Genomic DNA, 22,791 nt, shown 5'->3' on the forward strand with positions numbered 1-22,791 from the left:
TCTCCACAAAACCCCTCCCCCACCTCCCCCTCTGCTCTGCTTTTATGAGGGTGTCACCCAACCACTCCTGCCTCACCACCCTAGCATTCCCCTACACTGGGGCATCGAGCCTCCACAGTACCAAGGGCCTCCTCTCCCATTAATACTAGATAAGTCTGTCCTCTGCTATTTATGCAGCTGGAGCCATAGGTTCCTCCGTGTATACTCTCTGGTTGGTGCTTTAGTCCCTGGGAGCTATTGGAGGCAGGAGGGTCTGATTGGTTTATATTGTTCTTTCTATGGGGTTGCAATCCCCTTCAGCTTCTTCAGTCCTTCCCCTAACTCCTCCATTGGGGTCCCCATGCTCAGATGGTTGGCTTCAAGCATTCAAATCTGTAATGGTCAGGTTCTAGCAGAGCCAGTCAGGGAACAGCTATGTTAGGTTCCTGTCAGCAAGTGCTTCTTGGCATCAGCAATACTGTCTGGGTTTGGTATCTGCAGATGGCATGGATCCCTGGGTAGGGCAGTCTCTGGATGGTCTCTCCTTCAGTATCTGCTCCACTCTTTGTCCTTGCATTTCCTTTAGACAGGAGCAATTCTGGTTTAAATTTTTTGAGATGGGTTGGTGGCCCCATCCCTCAACTGGGCAGGGTGGGGGTGGGGTGGGGCACTCCATGCTTATCCACTGGATATGGTCTCTACAGGTTCAATCTCCCCTGTTGTGTATTTTGGCTAATGTCATCCCTGTTGGGTCCTGGAAACCTCTTGCTTCCCTGGCATCTGAGACTTTCTAGTGGCTACCCTCAGTTCCCCATCCCTCACTGCTACACACCTCCATTTAAATCCCTGATCATCAGTACTTCTCTCCCTACTCCTCCCACACCTGATCCTGTTCCCCCTTTTCCCTCTTCCTCCTCTCTCCCTCCCAGGTCCCTTCCTTCCTCTACCTCCCGTAATTATTTTGTTCTCAGTGGACACATCTTGCTTTGCATGTGAGGTCTACTACTAGGTAGAACCAATGGGGACTTTTCCTCAGTGGTCTGGATTGCATAGCACCTACGGAACGATGAATGCTAGCCAGGAAGGATGTTTGTAAGTCAGGTCCAATTTAATTTCTCTATGTCCTATAATTAGAGTATATGATGTTTCCGCAGCAGAGTCTTACCATTTAGTTCTAGTGAGCAACTAAGTGTAATAGCAACAACCTGCATTATTCTAAGGTTCTCTGGAGCTTCCATGACCATCAGCGAATAGAGAGGTAGCCTAATCACTGGCTACTAGGATTTTCACTTGATAACCCATGGTTTGTGTCTGCAGTATTGTCCACACATGTAGTGTACCTCTGTACTCAAACCCTGTCTTGAAAAACCAAAAGAAAAAAAAAAGCAAGCAAGCAAACAAACAAAATCTACTTTTAAATTAACTTCTCAAGTAATGACTTTCTATAAGACCTCTGTAACTAGTCTGTTTTGGTTAATCACCCCCAAACCTGTCTTCTGCCCCATCCTTCCACACACGGTGTTTCCCTACTTGTTCCTTTCTCTTGTTCTCAGCCCATGCTCTGTCTACTTCTCACATCACAGGCGTTTTTCCATCCACTCCTCACTTAAGGCCTCTCAATCCCTCTCCCATCTTATTGCCCTTTGTATATAGACACAACAAATTAAACACTCAAATCTGCAATGTTGAGTCCAAGATCTACTTACTAGAGTTGTCTCTCTGACTTTCCTTAGTATAATACTTCCCATCCATTTTCCTGGTTTCATTTTCCTTTATAACTGAGTAAAACTCTTATGTATGTGTTTATATGTGACAGCTTTTCATTACTCTTTCATTAGTAGACTTGAAATGTAGTGTTTAAATTGTAACATCTTTTGAAATTTTAGAACAAGATAAAAATGTTACTTTTCATACTTTGTAAGTATGATAATAATTATTGTTAAATTTATGTTACCAAAAATCTTCTTTATTATAGAGATGATGAAAGACAAAAGGTGTGTTTGGATATAGTTTATAAGATGGTGGCAAAATTAAAACCAATAGAACTCCGAGAACTTCTGAATCCTGTTGTGGAATTTGTTTCCCATCCTTCTCCAACATGTAGAGAACAAATGTATAATATTCTTATGTGGATTCATGACAATTACAGGTTAGCCATTCATTGCATTTTATATCATTTTTTTAAAGAAAGTCTGTGTGCATGTATGCATGGTGTGTGTGTGTGCTTGTGTGATCACAGACATGTGCCTCTGCACAAAGATCAGAAGACAATTTCAGGTTTTGGTCATCCCCTTCTACTTGTTTCTGATGTAGTCTCTGTCTACACACACACACACACACACACACACACAATCTGTTTGTTTTAAGTATATGAGGGCCCTCTTACAATCTTACCTTCATAGTAAACCTTTTAAGAGAAACATCTCCCAGGCAGTGTCATCCCTCTGTTGCCTGTAGAGGTGACAAGACTCAGGGCACAAGGAAAGTCTATCCTGATCTCACACCTTTAGCAGCTCTATCAAACTGCCTCGGCCATCAGTCGCATACAAACCCACCTTTGCTTTAATACAGACTGTGTGCTTATAGAGTAAAGCAGAATACTAATAACTTTGTTATTTTTTTCAAATAGAGATCAAGAGAGTCAAAAGGATAAAGACTCACAGGAAATATTTAAACTGGCAAAAGATGTACTGATTCAAGGACTGATCGACGAGAACGTTGGACTCCAGTATGTACTTCTTCTGGAATAAAGTAGATCAGAATTAGGTTATTGCTTTCAAGACTAGCTTCAAGTGTTTACTGTGATATCATCATTCTTTCTGTTTCCTGCATTTTCTAATCCTTAGTGAAATGTGTTTTAAATCACACATGAGAAATAAGATTTTAACATCCTGACAGGTTATTTCAAAATAAAACTCATGGAAAGGTGGTTAGGACAAAGTGCTTATTATAAAGTGAGTTAGGTCTTCCGGTCTGAACAGCACCGGGTAGCTAGAGCGCAGGGTCTGCTGACACCCGCCAGCTACCCACGACACCCGCCACAGGATTTTGAGACTTCTGGTGAGTGGACAAATACCAGGTATCAAAGTTAAATCAAGATCAGGTTAATGATCTAAACAGTCCCATATCCCCTAAAGAAATAGAAGCAGTCATTAATAGTCTCCCAGCCAAAAAAAGCCCAGGACCAGATGGGTTTAGTGCAGAGTTCTATCAAACCTTCAAAGAAGAACTAATCCCAGTTCTTCACAAACTATTCCACAAAATAGAATCAGAAGGTACTCTACCCAACTCATTCTATGAAGCCACAATTACTCTGATACCTAAACCACATAAAGACCCAACAAAAATAGAGAACTTCAGATCAATTTCCCTTATGAATATTGATGCAAAAATCCTCAATAAAGTTCTCGCTAACCGAATTTAAGAACACATCAAAACAATCATCCATCCTAACCAAATAGGATTCATCCCAGGGATGCAAGGATGGTTCAATATACGAAAATCCATCAATGTAATCCATTATATAAACAAACTCAAAGACAAAAACCACATGATCATCTCGTTAGATGCTGAAAAAGCATTTGACAAAATCCAACACCCATTCATGATAAAAGTCTTGGAAAGATCAGGAATTCAAGGCCCATACCTAACCATGATAAAAGCAATATACAGCAAACCAGTAGCCAACATCAAAGTAAATGGTGAGAAGCTGGAAGCAATCCCACTAAAATCAGGGACTAGACAAGGCTGCCCACTCTCTCCCTACCTATTCAACATTGTACTTGAAGTCCTAGCCAGAGCAATTAGACAACAAAAGGAGATCAAGGGGATACAAATCGGAAAAGAAGTCAAAATATCGCTTTTTGCAGATGATATGATAGTATACATAAGTGACCCTAAAAATTCCACCAGAGAACTCCTAAGCCTGATAAACAGCTTCGGTGAAGTAGCTGGATATAAAATTAACTCAAACAAATCAAAGGCCTTTCTCTACACAAAGAATAAACAGGCTGAGAAAGAAATTAGGGAAACAACACCCTTCTCAATAGTCACAAATAATATAAAATATCTTGGCGTGACTCTAACTAAGGAAGTGAAAGATCTGTATAATAAAAACTTCAAGTCTCTGAAGAAAGAAATTATAGAAGATCTCAGAAGATGGAAAGATCTCCCATGCTCATGGATTGGCAGGATCAACATTGTAAAAATGGCTATCTTGCCAAAAGCAATCTACAGATTCAATGCAATCCCCATCAAAATTCCAAATCAATTCTTCAACGAATTAGAAAGTGCAATCTGCAAATTCATCTGGAATAACAAAAAACCTAGGATAGCAAAAACTCTTCTCAAGGATAAAAGAACCTCTGGTGGAATCACCATGCCGGACCTAAAGCTCTACTACAGAGCAATTGTGATAAAAACTGCATGGTACTGGTATAGTGACAGACAAATAGACCAATGGAATAGAATTGAAGACCCAGAAATGAACCCACACACCTATGGTCACTTGATCTTCGACAAGGGAGCTAAAAACATCCAGTGGAAGAAAGACAGCATTTTCAACAAATGGTGCTGGCACAACTGGTTGTTAACATGTAGAAGAATGCGAATCGATCCATTCCTATCTCCTTGTACTAAGGTCAAGTCTAAGTGGATCAAGGAACTTCACATAAAACCAGAGACACTGAAACTTATAGAGGAGAAAGTGGGGAAAAGCCTTGAAGATATGGGCACAGGGGAAAAATTCCTGAATAGAACAGTAATGGCTTATGCTGTAAGATCGAGAATTGACAAGTGGGACCTCATGAAACTACAAAGCTTCTGCAAGGCTAAAGACACCATCAATAAGACAAAAAACCACCAACAGATTGGGAAAGGATCTTCACCTATCCTAAATCAGATAAGGGACTAATATCCAATATATATAAAGAACTCAAGAAGGTGGACTCCAGAAAGTCAAATAACCCCATTAAAAAATGGGGCTCAGAACTGAACAAAGAATTCTCACCTGAGGAATACCGAATGGCAGAGAAGCACATGAAAAAATGTTCAACATCCTTAATCATCAGGGAAATGCAACTCAAAACAACCCTGAGATTCCACCTCACACCAGTCAGAATGGCTAAGATCAAAAATTCAGGTGACTGCAGATGCTGGCAAGGATGTGGAGAAAGAGGAACACTCCTTCATTGTTGGTGGGATTGCAAGCTGGTACAACCACTCTGGAAATCAGTTTGGCGGTTCCTCAGAAAATTGGACATAACACTACCAGAGGATCCAGCAATACCTCTCCTGGGCATATATCCTGAAGATGTTCCAACCGGTAAGAAGGACACATGCTCCACTATGTTCATAGATAATAGCCAGAAGCTGGAAAGAACCCAGATGCCCCTCAACAGAGGAATGGATACAGAAAATGTGGTACATTTACACAATGGAGTACTACTCAGCTATTAAAAGGAATGAATTTATGAAATTCCTAGGCAAATGGATGGATCTGGAGGGCATCATTCTGAGTGAGGTAACATATTCACAAAGGAACTCACACAATATGTACTCACTGATAACTGGATATTAGCCCAAAAACTTAGGATACCCAAGATATAAGATACAATTTGTTAAACGCATGAAACTCAAGAAGAACGAAGACCAAAGTGTGGACACTGTGCCCCTTCTTGGAATTGGGAACAAAACACCCATGAAAGAGTTACAGAGATAAAGTTTGGAGCTGTGAAGAAAGGATGGACCATCTAAAGACTGCCATATCCAGGGATCCATCCCATAATCAGCTTCCAAACGCTGACACCGTTGCATACACTAGCAAGATTTTGCTGAAAGGACCCAGATATAGCTGTCTCTTGTGAGACAATGCCGGGGCCTAGCAAACACAGAAGTGGATGCTCACAGTCAGCTATTGGATGGATCACAGGGCCCCCAATGGAGGAGCTAGAGAAAGTACCCAAGGAGCTAAAGGGAACTGCAACCCCATAGGTGGATCATTATTATGAACTAATCAGTACCCCAGAGCTCTGTCTCTAGCTGCATTTGTATCAAAAGATGGCCTAGTAGACCATCACTGGAAAGAGAGGCCCATTGGACTTGCCAACTGTATATGCCCCAGTACAGGGGAATGCCAGGGCCAAGGGGTGGGGGTCGGTGGGTGGGGGACTGGGGGGGGGTGTATTGGGGACTTTTTGGATAGCATTGGAAATGTAATTGAGGAAATTACCTAATTAAAAAAAAATAAAATAAAAGAGGAGAAAAATAAATAAAGTGAGTTAGTTAAAGATTTCAGGTTGAAGCAACTGTTCTGTTTCCCATCTAACACAAATAGTTAAAATCATATCATACATATTATATTATACATATTATATACATATCAAGGTTACCTGAAGAGTTGGACACTTTAGCATTAGGAAGAAACCATAATGTTTATTCAATGTGCAGATATGATCAATGACAATTGTTCTCTAAAATGTCTTAACTCAGTTATGTAAAAACATCTTGTCAAATGACAACCACATAACCAAGGACAAAGGTTTTTTTAATATGATTTAACATAACACTCATTTTTCTCCTGCTTCAATTTTAAATTCATTGAACTTTTAACAGTTTATGTTTAAATTTCTTTAGTACTTATCTGTTGAAAAGTCTAACATGTTTTGTTTTTCTTTTTGAACAATACTAAAGATTGAACCAAGAGCCTCAGATTTATCAGGCTATCAGTGTAATAACTGAACCATATTCCCAGCCTTAACTTGATTTTAGATTAAGCTTTGAATACATTATAACAGTAATTTTTACAGTGAATTGTTATAGCAAAGCAGTGAAGGATTTTATGAAATTTGCTTTTGATTCTGGGCATCTAAGCCAGAGACTTTCACACTAGGCAAGCACTCTTTTGTTGAGTGAACTACAACTACTACTATTTGTAAAATGATTTTGACTTTTTGAATTGTTGGTACTATATACTTATTTTTGTATACTCTCCAGGGAATAGTCAGATAGTCATTCAGCTTGTCATATATACTACGGTTTAGAGATATTTGTCCTTCAAAACATCTGGTTATTTTTTCTCATATTTTTATGTAGTTTCCCTTTGTCCAAGATTTCTATGGATGAAAAGCTATGAAGTCTGTACATGACACTATGGGCAGTATTTCCTTTCATTTGCTGCTATCTACCCAAAATGTCTCTTCACTTTTCAGACTAATTATTCGGAATTTCTGGAGCCATGAAACCAGATTGCCTTCCAATACATTGGACCGATTGCTGGCTTTAAATTCTTTATATTCCCCCAAGATAGAAGTCCACTTTTTAAGTTTAGCAACAAATTTTCTGCTTGAAATGACCAGGATGAGCCCAGATTATCTAAACCCCATTTTTGAGCATCCTCTGTCAGAATGTGAATTTCAGGTAAAGTGCTGTCCTTCTAATCACGGTGACTATTATGTGTTTCCCCTGTTTTTGGTAAATGTCTTCTAATATTGTCTACTAACTTACTTAATGTTCTTAAAATATGCACATACACCTTGCTTAAGATATGGACATGTGCCTTCTTTCCCCCTGGTATCTTACACTCTTAATCCTCTCAGACGCCGCTTGGACAACTCACTTTCCTGTTATTCTGTGTGTGTGTGTGTGTGTGTGTGTGTGTGTGTGTGTGTGTGAGAGAGAGAGAGAGAGAGAGAGATTAAATTATAACACATGGGCTTTTCCACCTATTCCCCAGTTCCCAAAATAACGACTCTGAGACTTATTTATTTATGTATGAATGCCCAGGCCATAAGCTTGGGCTTGTTCTCTGCCTAGCTCATAACTTAGTTAACCGGTTCATTTTATTCTATGAGTGCCACATGGCTATACCTCTTCTCAATTTCATGTGTCTATCTCCTCAGAATTTGGGGCAAATCCCCTTACCAGAATCCCCCCTCCTATTTCCTGCCTCAGCTAATAGGCCATCAGCTTTTATTGACAGGTAATGTTTCTATATAATGCACAATCTTAAAGTAGATGCCCTGGTCTTCTGGAACTTATAGTCTTTCTGACCCTTCTTCCGTATTTCCTGAGCCTTAGGTATAGAGGTAGCCTTAAATTTATCAGTTGGAATTGGACATCCCATGATCATATCTCTGTATTTTTCACCATTTGTGGATTTCTGTAACAGTCTCTTTATGCTGCAAAAAGAAACTTCCAAAAAGAAAACAAAGGTTATTTGATGAGGAGTCATAATGAGATACCTTAAGAAGATAATACAGGCATAAACAACAAAGTTCATTTATATTTCATTTGTAGCTTATACACATAGCCTGAAGATAAAATATATACAGGTTTTTAGCACTCTGGTAAACTGAGTGGTATGAGTATGGTAGTTGTATTGTGGCATGATTGGCATTGCCAAGTAGGGCATCGGCCCATCATATAGAAGGAGTTGGAGATAGAGCGTAGGAGAATGGAGTCTCTCCATTGTGATTATTTTTTCTACTTTTAAAGTAAGTATGTGTTTAAAAATGTTCTTCTGGCCGAGCATAGTGCATGCCTTTAATACCAGAACCTGGGAGGCAGAGGCAGGTGTTTTTTTGTGAGTTTGAGGCCAGCCCAGTCTACATAGTCAGTTTTAGATCAGACAGGACTCCATAGAGAAACCCTGTCTCAAAAATAAAGGGGGTGGGGTGTTGCGGCCTGCCCGCAGTCCACAACACGAACGGTTCAACTGAGAAAGGCAGTTCAGGCTGAAAAGAGAGGAATCTAGACGGGGCGGAAGAAAAGAATGGAGCCAGGACAACAAGTTCTGATCAAGGCTCAATTTTACTAATTCCAGACACTCAGTTATAAAGGAAGGGGGAGGGAACCCAACTTCCCGCCAAGTAACTCAGGGTCCAGTAGCAGGACGAACACGTGTGTGCCTCCAGGCAGTAAAGGCAGGTTCCAGCAGTGGGCGTGGCAGGACGAATGAGCCGGTAGCTCCACCCTTGAGCAGGCAGGTTCCAGGCTGGGGGAAGGGAGGCCACAGTGGGGGAGGGTAAAGATTCTTCTAGGGACTGTAGTTATAACTGAGTTGGTAGAGTATTGTCTGGCATGTAGGAAGTCTAGGATTCAGTTCACAGCAACACATATACTGGGCATGATGGTATATATACTTGGGAGTTGGAAGCAGGAGAGTCAGAAGTTGAAGGTCATTCTTGGTTATATAGAGAGTTCAAAGCCAGACTAGAGCTACCCATCTCAAAAAAGAAAGAAGGGACTGGGCAGTAGTGGCATACACCTTTAATCCAGCAATTGGGAGGCAGAGGCAGGCAGATCTATGTGAATTTATGACCTACCTGCTCTACAGAATGAATTCTAAGCCAAAGCTACATAGAGAAACCCTGTCTCAAAAAAACCAAAAAGAATTTAAAAATTAAAAAAAGTAAACAAGGATTTTTCGTTAGTTTTTCTGAGTGACAGTATATACCCTTACACTAATGGTACTATTGGATTTTATTGCTTATTTTTGCATGCTTGAAATTGAACTTAGAGTCTCACTCATGCTAGGCAAGCATGGAAATATTCCTGTGTCACTACAGAAGGAACATCGTGTTCTTTGAAACTTTTCTTTCTATAGGAATATACTATAGATCCTGACTGGCGTTTTCGTAGTACTGTTCTTACTCCGATGTTTATTGAGACCCAGGCCTCTCCAAGTATTCTCCATACCCAAACCCAAGAAGGGCCCCTCTCAGACCAAAGGCAGAAGCCTGGACAAGTGCGGGCCACCCAACAACAATATGATTTCACTCCAACACAAACTTCAGGTAACGCATGACCAGGCCTTCTACAACAACTTCTGTTGCAAGAACATTGGGGGTTTTTGTAAGAGAAATAAAGTGGTAGGGTAAGTCACAAAGGCTATAAGAAAGACGTGTCAGTCAAAGGAGAAAAACTACACTGATAATAAGGTTATCTGAGAAGTCTTTGGGAAAGCAAGCAGCAGTTGTCAGGGATGGGTGGAGGTGATAGAGATGGAGGTAATAGTTACAGAGTCTCACTTTTGTTAGGAGGAAAGGGTTCTGGATACTGTTGATGGAATGGACCTAATGCTATTGAGTCATGCATTTTAAAATGGTTGAACTGGTAAATGTTACTTTTTGGTTTTCCACATTGTATAAGTGGGAGAAAAAGATTTTTTTTTTTAAAGTATCTGATTGTAGCTAGACATGCTTGGTTTGATTTGGTTTGACATAAAACTATTTAATGGGGGGAGGGGGGGGGCTGGAGAGATGGTTCAGTGGTTAAGAGCAGTTACTGCTCTTCCAGAGGTCCTGAGTTCGAATCCCAGCAACCACATGGTGGCTCACAACCACCTGTAATGGGATCTGATGTCCTCTTCTGGTGTGTCTGAAGACAGCAACGGTGTACTCATAAATCAAATAAATAAATCTTAACAAAAAACCCTATTTAATGTGTCATATTTAAAGCATCTTCTATCAAGAGCAAGATCACATTAGCTAGATTATTTGGTGATGTCAATAGTTTACAGAACTGTTCTTTTCCAGGTGAGTTAATTTTTTTGCTTTGATATGCAAAGTATAAAGTACAGAATAAAAGATCTTAATCTGTTTTTAAAAGATTCATTTTTATTTTATGTGTTTGAGTATTTTGCCTACACGTATACATGGATATATATGCTTGGGGCCAGCAGAGGCTAGAGGAGGGCTCAATCCCCTGAAGTTGGAAATTGAAGTTACAGATGTTTTGTAAACTAATATGTGGCTTCTGAGAACTGAAGCCAGGTCCTGTACAGGGTCAGCAAGTTTCTTATTAAACACTGAGCCACTTCTCTAGCCCACGTAGTTGTTTTTTTATTAACACTTCAGCAGTTTCCTCTACATAATTAGTTTCCCATTCAGTTGTTTATGAAAGTAGAACTAATTTGAATAATCACAATGGAAATTCTTTGACAGTCACTGTAAGCATAAAATCCTATTACTGGGGTTGATATTGCTGCTAGAGAGTCCTGAGGCTCAGGTGCCTGGTCTGCATTGGGTCATACACCAAGTACCAAGTACCCTGGACCTCAGCCCAGTATCACAGGTAAATGCAGAGGTCCAGTATCCTCTTTGCCACCAGATTTTGCTACACTGAGCAGGCTGTGCTGCTTGGTAGCAGCATCCTCAGTGCTCTCATCCTGTGTGTCTGTAGTTGAAAGGAGCTCATTTGATTGGCTGACTGGGAGCAGCATTGACCTACTGGCGGATCACACAGTCTTCTCTTCAGAGACCTTGTCTTCTTCCTTGCTGTTTTCCCACAAAAGGAGTGAAAAGTCACAGAGAAAGTCTTGTAAGTCAGTAGGACCAGACTTTGGAACAAAAAAGCTGGGCCTTCCCGATGATGAGGTGGATAACCAAGTGAAAAGTGGTAAGTAAATGGCTGGAGCATGTTTCAAATGCATTGCCCCTCATGTGGAAGCTTAGATAGGGAGAACATATTTCTGACTGTCTACATTTCCTTGAAAACTAATGAAATAATCAAAGTTCAATTCATTAATTGTTGTCTGGACACCTGCCATGTTGAAAACATTATTTTTTTGGTGCCCTTCGAGAACTTTCAAGTGTGTGATAGGTCCATTTATTTAATGAATTTTAGGTAACTTTGGAGTAGGTAAAAGCAGTAAATGGGGTAGAATTTGTAACCCAATGTCAGGGTTGAAATTTTAAATCCAATCAGAGTGTGGAGCAAGCATTTGGAAAGACTAGATAGACGAAGGATGTTTGAGAAGAGCCTGGAACCCTGGATACAGAAAGAGAATGAGAAAAAGGATGAAGATAGAAAGAAGAGTGGTATTTTTGTTGAGTGGAAGGAACTCAAAATTAGTTGAGCAAACTCTGTGGAAGATAGAATCCATGCTGACAGTTCTGTGTAGTCCAGCTGGATTGATGTCCTGGAAACATGGGGAATTGTGAAGAGTCCAGTAAGGGGAAGAAAGCAAGGTACACTTGAGGAAGCTACCACCTGATGAGTGGAATAGATAGTCATGAGGACTCAGGTCCATTCAAAGAGATTATATGGGAGCAAGTAGTATAAGATGAAATGGTAGGCAAGTCCAGAAGCACTTTTTGGTCCTTAGCAGCTTGATGGTAAGTAGGTAGGGATGGACTCATTTAAGAGCCAGTGTGAGACCTGAACGGCAGAAAGCCTGGTAGGTAGGCCTCCAGACTCAACACTAAAAAGTCTGGGGAAAAGATAGCTCTTTTTAAGACTCAGAAGTAGATGTTGTATCTCTTGGAGCTCAGGTTACAGGTATGGGGGATTGAGCTCAGGTCCTCTAGAGGAGCAGCAAGTACTCTTAAGCTGTCTGTGCACTGGAGGTTTGTCTGTTGTCTTTGCCCTCTATGACACATTTATACCTACCTGGGCGTGGCCTAAGACCCCATCTTCTGTGTGATTATGTCTCAGTATCTGTCCTCAGTGCTCTTACTTTGATAAAATCATCCTTGTGATTTGGGTCCCTTTGTATATAATCATTTTTTCCTTTCATTTTTTCCTGGACATTGATAATCATTTTGGCTTACATGCTTAGATTTTCACATATGTATCCAAATTTCCCTGAGTTATACATTGGTATTTTCTCAACATAAATATTTTGTCTTGTTATTTTAGTGAGTGTGTGTGTGAGGGGGGGGGTGTGGAGGGAGGGAAAGAACACCTACACTCAGCGCTAAGATTCTAGGTCAAAGGACAACTTCAGAAATCTATTTTCTCTGTTATATGTGTGTGGGGGCATCAAGCTCAAGTCGTTAGGGGTGGCAGCAGGCCCCTTTACCATCCAGTCATCTTGCCAGCCAACATTTTGTCTTAAGTTATTTTACAGACCCTCCCTTTCCAGCATACTGCCTGACCATGGTATGGAGACCCTCTCCTTATTAGCAGACCTTTTATGGACCTAATATTCCACCTTGATTAATTACTCTTTAGACACCACTGGAGAATGGCAACTGCAGGATTCAGAGTCCTTTGGCACTATTTGCTGGACTGGCCTTTTCCACCTCACACTTCCTCCAGATCGGCTGCCATGTCCTTGCTTTCTCCCCCATGGGTGCTGGTCGCCACAGACCATGAACATTTGGCTGTAACTACACTGGATCTATGCTTTATCCACCATTTAATTGGGGTTTCCTGAGACATTTAGAACTCCCATGTTCTTTAGAGTTCAGAATTGCTGCACTGTCCTTTCTGTTTTTCCTTATTGGTTTGTGTCCTTAACAAGTCACTAAATTACAATTTAAAAGGAGAGATAAACCCACATTTTCACTTTTGGGATCCTGGGAAAGCATGAAAGTCAACTGCACATGTTGTTTAATTGACCATGAGTTGGCAAACCTGCTTTATATTCTTCAGGCACTCAGAGCCAGGCAGAAATTCTGAGATTGCGCAGAAGATTTTTAAAGGACAGAGAAAAGTTGAGTTTGCTGTATGCCAAAAGGGGCCTCATGGAACAAAAACTAGAGAAGGTTTGTATCTTCTTCAAGAATTTGAAACTTATTTTGCTCCACAGACAATATACTAAGTGTTCAGTATTGGTCTACAATATTACAGGAACAGTACTACATAGGTATCTTCTGACATTAATGGGCAGAGAGGATGTTCATAATACCTGTTTTTTTGTTTTTTTTTTAAAGAGCCAGGATCTCAGGTTTAAGGCCCCTGTCTACAAATAAACAAGAAATTACAGATATGGCAGTATATTGAAACATAGATCAGTCTACTATCTGTGAAATACATTTAGCTGTGAAGATGCTGGCCAATACTTAGGAACATGCTGATAATTAAACATTAGAAGTTCATGTGTTTGTATGTGCATTCCTTGTATAAATGTGTCTGATGCATGATATTTAGTGTCAGACATCATAGTAAGTGCTAGCCATGAAGAGATGATCATGAAGGCAAGTCTAGTACATGATACACTAAAATAGAAGCTGAGATTAGAAAGTATCCTATCAGAACTAAACTATGAGCACGTCTATGGAAAGCCTCTCTGGAGAGAGAATACTGGGATTGGAACCACTGGTAAGGGGAAAGCTGAAAGCATAGTAGGGAAGGAAGTGGTTTGTACTGATTGGAATGTGCGTCTGAGAGAGTGGGCATTGCTGTGGACCTTTACACAAGGCTGCCATGTGTGGGATTGAAAAGAACTTAGCTCTCAGATTTATAATTTTCATGGATATTCAGATTTGGATTTTTCAGTTATGGCCTTTTCTCATACTGACCAAATTGTACTATAAATAAAATTATTACTTCTCCTTGGTACTAAAGATGTATTCTGGCAGTTTCATTTCACATGCATGCTTGCTGTTCTTCTGTTTGGTTGAATGGTTGGTTGGTTGGTTGTTTTTATTTTCCTTTGGTTTGTTTTGAAGCAAGGTAGCTCAAGCTAGCCTCAAACTTGCTATGTAGCCAAGGATGACTTTGAACTCTATACTTCTTTACCTCCTAAGCATGCACAAACACACTTGGCATGCTTGGCTTTCTTACATGAAATCTCAGTTTTCATTTTTTGCTTCTGGTGATTGTAGGATATCAAGAGTGAGTTAAAAATGAAGCAGGATGCCCAGGTTGTTCTGTACAGAAGTTATCGTCATGGCGATCTTCCTGATATCCAGATCCAGCACAGTGGTCTGATCACCCCCTTGCAGGCTGTGGCCCAGGTCTGTCCAGATACCATGCTTTATGTTCACATTAGAAGCTCTGTGTGTAGTCTAAGGATCTATGTCTAGAAGAAAATGGTCATACAGAAGTGTTGATTTCCCTTAAATGGTACACTTAAAGATTACCCTTATTCCCGATCTCTAGTTCTGTCATCTCTTGTCTCCTGAGGAGACCCTAACATATAGTTAATGAGAGTGGGCACTAACACTGAGTGCCTTTGTCAGGCAAGTACGCTCTCAGTCACAAGGAGCTCTTTAAAATCAGATTGACATTTATATTTCTTACCCAGTGTCAGAATGAAATCATGGGGAAAAATAGCAGGATAAATTTTGAAGAGCTCAATAAGCCATTTAGATCACTGTCTTGTGTACCTTTTATTTGATCTAAATAATTCTGAATTGACAATAATTTTTTAACTGTATTAGACATGTACCCTTGCCAGGTTTCCTCCAGTGGAGACAGTTTATGTTACTGTAGTAAAATATTGAGCCCTTTATGTAGATGCACCAAGAAATTAGAGACATCACTTGTTGTCCTTATTTCTCATGTGTTCCCCTGTGGGGCTTTGTCCATGCATAGTCATGTAACTTTCACAAGTTACCGTGAAGTACCTTCACATCCTTGCACCAGATTCTCCAAATACTCTTATGTCATTGAGGTTATGATTGGATAAAGCTCCAGGTACCTCTAAGTGTCAGGGAAGAAGGAGACACCTGACTTCCTCTGCTCTCCATTTCTCAGTTGTATAGTGCCCTGATTCCTGCCTCTTGTGCATAGTGGACATCAACTCTTCATTGTGTCCTATTTAAACCAGAGGGCACTATCATATATAATACATTGGCAGTTACAGGCTTAAGAGTTTGTCAAAGCTCATCCATTCTGTGCTTGAAAACAAAACTGGTGTATATTCTTTTAAAGAAGCAAGACTGCATTTTTTCCCCTTCTCTTCTTTGAGGAGAGGTGTTCCAGTAATCCACTTCTATTCCTAGTATTTTATTTAACAAATGTTTGTTCATGGACAACCTGCTGTGTATGCCAGCTACTACTTTAACTACTAGGGTGCAGTATTGGGTAAGCCAGAAGAAGCTAAGCTGATCTGTTATCACCCCCCGACACACACACACACCCCTCTCTCTTTGACTGGGAACCATGCCTTTAAGAAACAGCAAAGGGGAGCATAGATAGTGTCTGTCACAGGACCAACAGGCAGCACTGCCTGATGCTGAGGGGTTTTTTGTTTTTTAATTGGATTGATTAAAATTAATTAACTTCATATAAATCTTTGGAGTCATAGTGTCTCTTCATAGTCCTAGAACTCACTATGTAAACCAGACTACCCTCAAATTCACAGAGCTCTGCCTACCTCTGCCTGCTGAGAGCTAGGATTAAAGGTGTATGCCAACATATCCAGATGAGGCCATTTTTACTTCAGTCCCCATTGTAGTGGATCTAATAGACATGAATGTTTAGAATTCTCCGGCAAATGAAGGGATTTCTACATAGGTCTCAGCAATCAGTAGTCAGCTAACAAACCTGCTAACAACGTGTTGAATGAAAGTAGCAGGTTGTAAAACAGTAGATAGTAGATGAGACAGCACACAGGCTGGAAAAATAACAGCCTTTAGAGTATTTTTTTTTTCTAAAATTTTGTGTAATATTATAAGTGTTTAAAGACTTTTTACCGAAAAGACAAATCATGCTTGCGTGACTTTGATGTTGCTTTTATAAAGTAGAGTACTTTTTCATTTTTATTCTTCACTACACAAGAATACATAGCTAGGAAATATTCATGTAATGTTCACTGTGCAGATGTTAGTTACATACATGCGTCAAGGATAGTGCTCCTATGGCCGTGGAACTCTGTTTAAGTCATTGCCCCAAGGTCTTTGCAAACATGGCATCAAACATGTGACAGCTTCCTTGTTTAGTCTGTTCACACATGAGACACTAGGATCCTGGCTTCAGCTCTGAAGGTGAGTTGTAGGATTATGTGTTCATCCTGATCAGTATCAAGCCAGAAGTATTCGACTAGATTCCAGGTCTAGATTCTCCTTGTGTAGTAGGCTGTTAAAACTTTGTAAACTGAATTTAGACATGTAGTGGATGTGTTTTTAGTGGTCAGTATTTAAAGTTCTAAAATAGTGGTGGTGAATTATTGCACCTTTATTTCAAGTGTGATTTATGTTTATTTTTTATTTTTAACAGAAAGACCCAATAATTGCAAAACAACTCTTCAGCAGCTTGTTTTCTGGGATTTTGAGAGAAATGAATAAATTTAAGACAACATCTGAAAAGAACACCATCACTCAAAATTTGCTCCAAGATTTCAACCGCTTCCTTAATACAACTTTCTTGTTCTTTCCACCCTTTGTCTCTTGCATCCAGGTAAAGGCTGCACACACTTCGTTTTGGCCACTGCTGCTCTGCTGTGAGACCAAATGCCTAATGCCATCACTTTATTTCCCAAACTGAAACTTGAGAAACAAGGTGTTTAACAATAAATGTATTATTTAGGTTATCTCTTCTAAGTAGGCACATGTAATTTATGTTTTTGGTTATTTTTACTCCCCAAATGCTTGTATATGACAATAATTTGAAATCAAATTTGTGTCTTGTAATTAACCTGTCTCTTTAGGGTTTTGATTAAACTGTATGTGTGTATGAATGTATGAATGAATGAATGAATGAATGAATGAATATTTGCCTGCATATATGCCTGTACCAAATGTGTGCCTTACTATGTTTCTTGCTGAACCTGGGCCTCACTGACTTAGCAAGATTGGTTGGCAAGCAAGCTCCCTGATCCTCTCTGCCTCCCAGTGCTGGAATTTTATGTAAAGACTCAGTAGTTTACAGTTTACCTTAGGTCCTAGTCATCTGAATGCAAGTCTTCCTGTTTGCATGGCTCAGGATTTAACAACTTATCCATTTCCTGCAGCCCCAACCCTCTCTTTTCTTTACTTGTTTTTCCTTATGTAGTATTTAGCAAGCTCTTTTCTGCCTTTAGGTGGTGATTGAGAATATGCCTAGCTTTGTTCTAAGTGGCAACAGCCACAAAGAGACAAAAATCCATGCGACCCCAAACGCTCATTCTTCACAAGTGTCCCTGACAAACACAAAACAAAGAGTAAATTGGCATTGTGCTGTAGTTCTTGAGTGATATGGAACTATTAAAATTATATAGAGCAGTAGCCAGGCAGGTTATGTAAGTAGCCTTTTGATTGGGTCAGGTATAGCTGTCATTACAGATATCTAGTCATAGGTTAAAGAAGTTTTCTCTAAGGACACTTGGTTGCAGCAAAGAGCTCAGCGTAAGTATACTTTCAGTTACTGCTTAGCTACACCTACCAGACTATCAGATATTAATGTCTTCTGAGATAGCATGAAAGCACAGTGAGTAAAGGCACTTAACTACCAACCTGTTCATTTGAGTTTTATCCCCAGGATCTACACGATGGAGGAGAGAATTGACTCCCACAAGTTGTCCTCTAACAAGTCCTCTACATGAGCTTGTTTGTTACACATTTGCCCCCCCCCCCTCTCTCTCTCTCTATATATATATACATACACATATATACATATATATATATAGTATATATGTATACACAATAAATATAAATAAATAAAGATTTTTAAATCTTTAAAGTGATTTTAGGAGATGGCGAGTTGGTTCAGTAGTTAATATTGCTTCCTGCTCTTCTAGAGGACCTGGTTTAGTTCCCAGCATCCACGTTAGGTGGCTCACAACTGCCTGTAACCACAGCTCTAGGATATGTGACTTACACTCATACAGACACATACAGTAAAATAAGAATAAATCTTATTTCTTCTCACTTTTTTTGAGTTTGATAACAAATTTAAATAAAATTGAATTATGTCATTTCCCCCTTTCCTTTCTGCTCTACAGCCTGTCCCATACTCCACAGATCTAATTGGAAATTAAAAGCCTCTTTTTCTTTGATTATTATTGCCAAATTACATTTATAGTAATTACTTGTATGCATAAATGTATCAGTACAATCTCCTAGGTCTGTTTTTATTGTTTGTGTGTATGTGGTTTCGGGCCGCCCACATTGTATCAGATAACAATGAAGGAGATCATCTCTGGGAGAGGCTGACTGCCCTACCCTTCCCCTCTCTGCAGTCAGTAGTGACCGAGTTCTTTCACTAGAGGGGAGCTCATGAACTTTAAGCCGTTCCACATTAGTGTGTGTATTGATATTGCTGTTATATCATCTTTATGGAGTCATTTCTAGAAGAGACTATTTCACAGCAGACTTTCTGGTATTCTGGCTATAAGATCTTTATGTCCCTCCTTCAGACATGTTCCTGAACCATGTAGTATTTGTGGTGTGTGTGTGTGTGTGTGTGTGTGTGTGTGTGTGTGTGTATCAATTGGTACTGAGTTTCCCCACCATCCATTGACCTCTGAATTGTGTCCGGTTGTGGTTTTCTCTGACGGTCTCCATTTTCTGTAAAGAGAAGCTCCTTTCCTGAGGGGTGGCACCTATACTTATCTGTGGCTTTAAGGACAAGATTTAGAATATAGTAAGGAATTATACTTGACTAGCAAAGTGGCAGTAATAGATCTTTTTTTCTAATAGCTATGACCTCACTAGCATGGAAAGTTCCAATACCAGGCATGATTGTCCTCCTGCTGAGTAAGCCCTATGTACTATTAAACAGCTGTTGCTTATCACCAACATATGAATATTTTTTATGCCTTAAGCATTGAAATTTATTGACTGAAATATAATTTTATTTGAGTTTTCTTTTTTTGTACTATTAGCCCTTTCTAAGGATGACAAACATTTTTATTTGATTGCTTTGGAGAATTTATAGCCATCAGTTCTGGTCTTCAGTCTTGGCAGCCACATGGACAGTGGCTGGTATATGTGTTATAACATCAAGGGGAACTTGGGACCACGTTCTTAGGGTGCTACATAAATGCAGATGCACATGCAGAGATGCACATTTGATCACTAGTCTGTTTTGAATACGATTACAGTAAACATTCTTCTAGATAATGAGTTGAGGGTTTTTTAAAAAATTATTTTGATGTTTATAGGTCATTGTAATAAATCATGAAATCATCTTTTCAAATATCATTGAGTAAGTTAGCCTCTTAATAAGAAAGGTGTTTGCAAAGGCTATAGATAGGCAAGTTTGTATACCCATTTTTTGGTAGATAAATATAAAATCTGTTCTTTAGCTGTTTTTCTTAACAACTAAAGCTAAATACATAAATATTCCTTTAAATTGTAGTTGCTTAGATATATGAAGGAGGGTATTTTTGTTGTTGTTGTTGTTTGTTTGTTTTGTTTTTTGAGATAGGGTTTCTCTGTGTAGCTCTGGCTGCCCTGGAACTCACTCTGTAGACCAGGCTGGCCTCGAACTCAGAAATCCCCCTGCCTCTGCCTCCCAAGTGCTGGGATTAAAGGCGTAAACCACCACTGCCTGGCATTGCATCTTTAATTTTAACATTTTGTCAGTGCTTTTCTTGATGTAAGTTAATGTTTGGCTTGGAAATATAACAGTAAAGGGTTATATTTTCCCTTTGCAGAAATTGAGTGTTCCAAGCCGGGCGTGGTGGCACATGCCTTTAAGCCCAGCACTCGGGAGGCAGAGGCAGGCGGATTTCTGAGTTTGAGGCCAGCCTGGTCTATAAAGTGAGTTCCAGGACAGCCAGGGCTATACAGAGAAACCCTGTCTCGAAAAACCAAAAAAGAAAAAAAAAGAAAAGAAAAGAAAAGAAAAGAAAAGAAAAGAAAAGAAAAGAAAAGAAAAGAAATTGAGTGTTGATAAGAATTTTGCTCATAGAACTGCACAGACACTTTTGTGATATCACTGCCTATTATTACAAGTCAAAGTTGTTTTTCTTATGTTTAATAAAATGAAATAATCCTTTGTGATGATGTCATCCAAATCCTATGTGCTAAACAGCTATATGTGCTTTTATAGGAAATAAGTTGCCAACACCCAGACCTCCTGACACTTGACCCAGCCTCAGTTCGAGTAGGATGCCTGGCTAGTCTGCAGCAGCCGGGAGGTATCCGTCTTCTGGAAGAGGCCCTACTCCACCTGATGCCCAAGGAACCACCCACCAAAAGAATTCGGGGCAAGGCTTGCTTGCCTCCCGATGTTCTCCGGTGGATGGAACTTGCTAAGTAAGTCTGGGGCAGGCCACTCTTTGATGAACAGTAAGTCAATCAAAGTAGCACAATAAAATATTGCCTTTATTTTACGAAGACATGAGTTGGTAAAGAGGCTCGGGAGATGGCTCAGTAGTTAGAAGAATTTGCTTTCAGAGAGGATTCAAGTTTGGGTTCCTAGTACCCATGTTGGATAGATCACAGGCCACCCAAAACTCCAGCTCCAGGGTGTCCAATCCTCTTCCCACCAACAGGCAGATAGACAGATAGACACACAGGCACACACACACACATAAAGAAAAAATTTAATGAGCTAGTAAAAACATTTTAGGTTGTGATTTTTTTTTTTTTTTTAGTCCATGTGTCAAAATGGCCATGAAAAGAAATATTTTCCTTAAAGAAGAAGCATTGAGTAGCCCTGTAATGCTTAATTTCTAATAGCTCCTGGTATTTTTATTACTTCGTCCAGAAATACAGATTATGCTTTTATGGTCTCTCTGGAGCTGATACCTTATGGCCTCTTTTGAAATCAGGCCTGGTCCTTGAATGGAGACAAATGGGATTTATGTTGTCCTTTCAGTTCAATCCCTGATACCACAACAAATGAGTCCTATAGAAAATGTCTATATTTATAAACATAATTAACCAGAACATGAAGGCAGACAGAGAATGCTGAGAAGGGAATGGCCAGGAAAAGCCAGAGAAGGCTTCATTATACCTCCCACAGCTTCAGATATGTGATTGACATTTTGTGACACACACACATAGAGAAGGAGACAGCAATTATGAGGCACACATGTAAGCCTAGCATGTAGGAGGCTGAGGCAGGATGGTCGTGTTAGTTCAAGGGCAGTCAAGGCTATATGCTGTTTTGAAGTAGGAATCACGGGCCAGAGGAAGAGCTAGATGAGGATTTATCTCCATTGCAGAACCTGGTATGCGTGAGTGCCTGGCTTCCACTTCCATCCCCAGCAACAGGCAGGCAGGCAGGCAGGCAGGCAGGCAGAGAGAGGCGGGGAGGGGAGATGATAGGAAGGTGGGTAGGTAGATTGATGTGTAGATTGCTAGATATAGAATATATCACTTTACAAGCTTCAACTTGACACATTTTCTCTAACTTTATTAAATAATTCAGTCTTTTGTTGTTTTATGGTCATCCTTTTGATCAAGTTCTAATAAACATCTAGGTACCTGAGTATCAGGGTAGGTTATATACAGGGATTTCTTTCTGTGCTTGTACATAATGTCTCTTTCTGATTTCAACTTCTGACTATGAACTGCTGCTGTTAAGCACCCATGGACCCACCCTTGCCTCTGACTTCTAGAATCTGGGCTGTAACAGAACCATGTATATTCAACTTGACCTAGTTTAGATTTAATGGCTTCATGATTCATACAAGTTCTGTACAACTTGCTGTTCATAGACCTTTCCCCCTTCCCTTGGTCCTTGATTAAAAACCCAAGACCTTATAAAGAAGCTAGACAAACACTTTTCCACTAAATTAAAGCCTGAGCAATTCCACCTCTTCCCTCCACACCCATCCCTACTCCTATGGAGACAAGGTCTTGATAAGTTAGTTGTTCAGACTGGCCTTAAGCTTACTCTATAACCCTAAGCCAGCCTTGGCCTTGCAACCCTTCTTTCTCAACCTCCTGAGAACTGAGATTACAGGCATTTACCAACTTTCCCAAGCAAAGCTTGTTTGACTAATAAAAGAGATTCACTATCAGAAAATAAAACAGAAAGCAGGAGAAGGAGGGAGGAAGATGTTCTTGGGTGTCTGGTCTGGTAACTATAGTCAGGAAAAGGTGGCTTATAGGTTTGGATTTGAAAAGAAACTTGCAAGAAGAACTTGCAAGAAGAAAGAAACAAACTTTAATAACACTAACTTGAGAATTTCATAGTGATAGAACCTTGTTTGTAAGTCCACTATGTAGCCCGGGTTTACATAGAACTCGTTATCCAGGCCTCACC

At 39.9% G+C, this 22,791-nt stretch overlaps 1 protein-coding gene across 1 annotated transcript in view; it reads left to right on the forward strand.

Annotated features, from left to right (window-relative positions):
- Window positions 1-22,791, forward strand: part of Prkdc (protein kinase, DNA-activated, catalytic subunit) — a 196,754-nt gene that overhangs the window by 117,329 nt on the left and 56,634 nt on the right. The window contains exons 55-63 of the mRNA XM_029470470.2: window positions 1,955-2,128; window positions 2,609-2,707; window positions 7,188-7,395; window positions 9,584-9,773; window positions 11,161-11,376; window positions 13,357-13,469; window positions 14,532-14,663; window positions 16,870-17,049; window positions 20,626-20,831. Of these exons, the coding sequence (XP_029326330.1) occupies window positions 1,955-2,128; window positions 2,609-2,707; window positions 7,188-7,395; window positions 9,584-9,773; window positions 11,161-11,376; window positions 13,357-13,469; window positions 14,532-14,663; window positions 16,870-17,049; window positions 20,626-20,831 (1,518 nt within the window). The remainder of the gene's footprint in view (window positions 1-1,954; window positions 2,129-2,608; window positions 2,708-7,187; window positions 7,396-9,583; window positions 9,774-11,160; window positions 11,377-13,356; window positions 13,470-14,531; window positions 14,664-16,869; window positions 17,050-20,625; window positions 20,832-22,791) is intronic.

Source organism: Mus caroli, unplaced genomic scaffold, assembly GCF_978045245.1.
Source record: "Mus caroli unplaced genomic scaffold, Mus_caroli_1 scaffold_17, whole genome shotgun sequence".
Classification (NCBI taxonomy): Eukaryota; Metazoa; Chordata; class Mammalia; order Rodentia; family Muridae; genus Mus; species Mus caroli.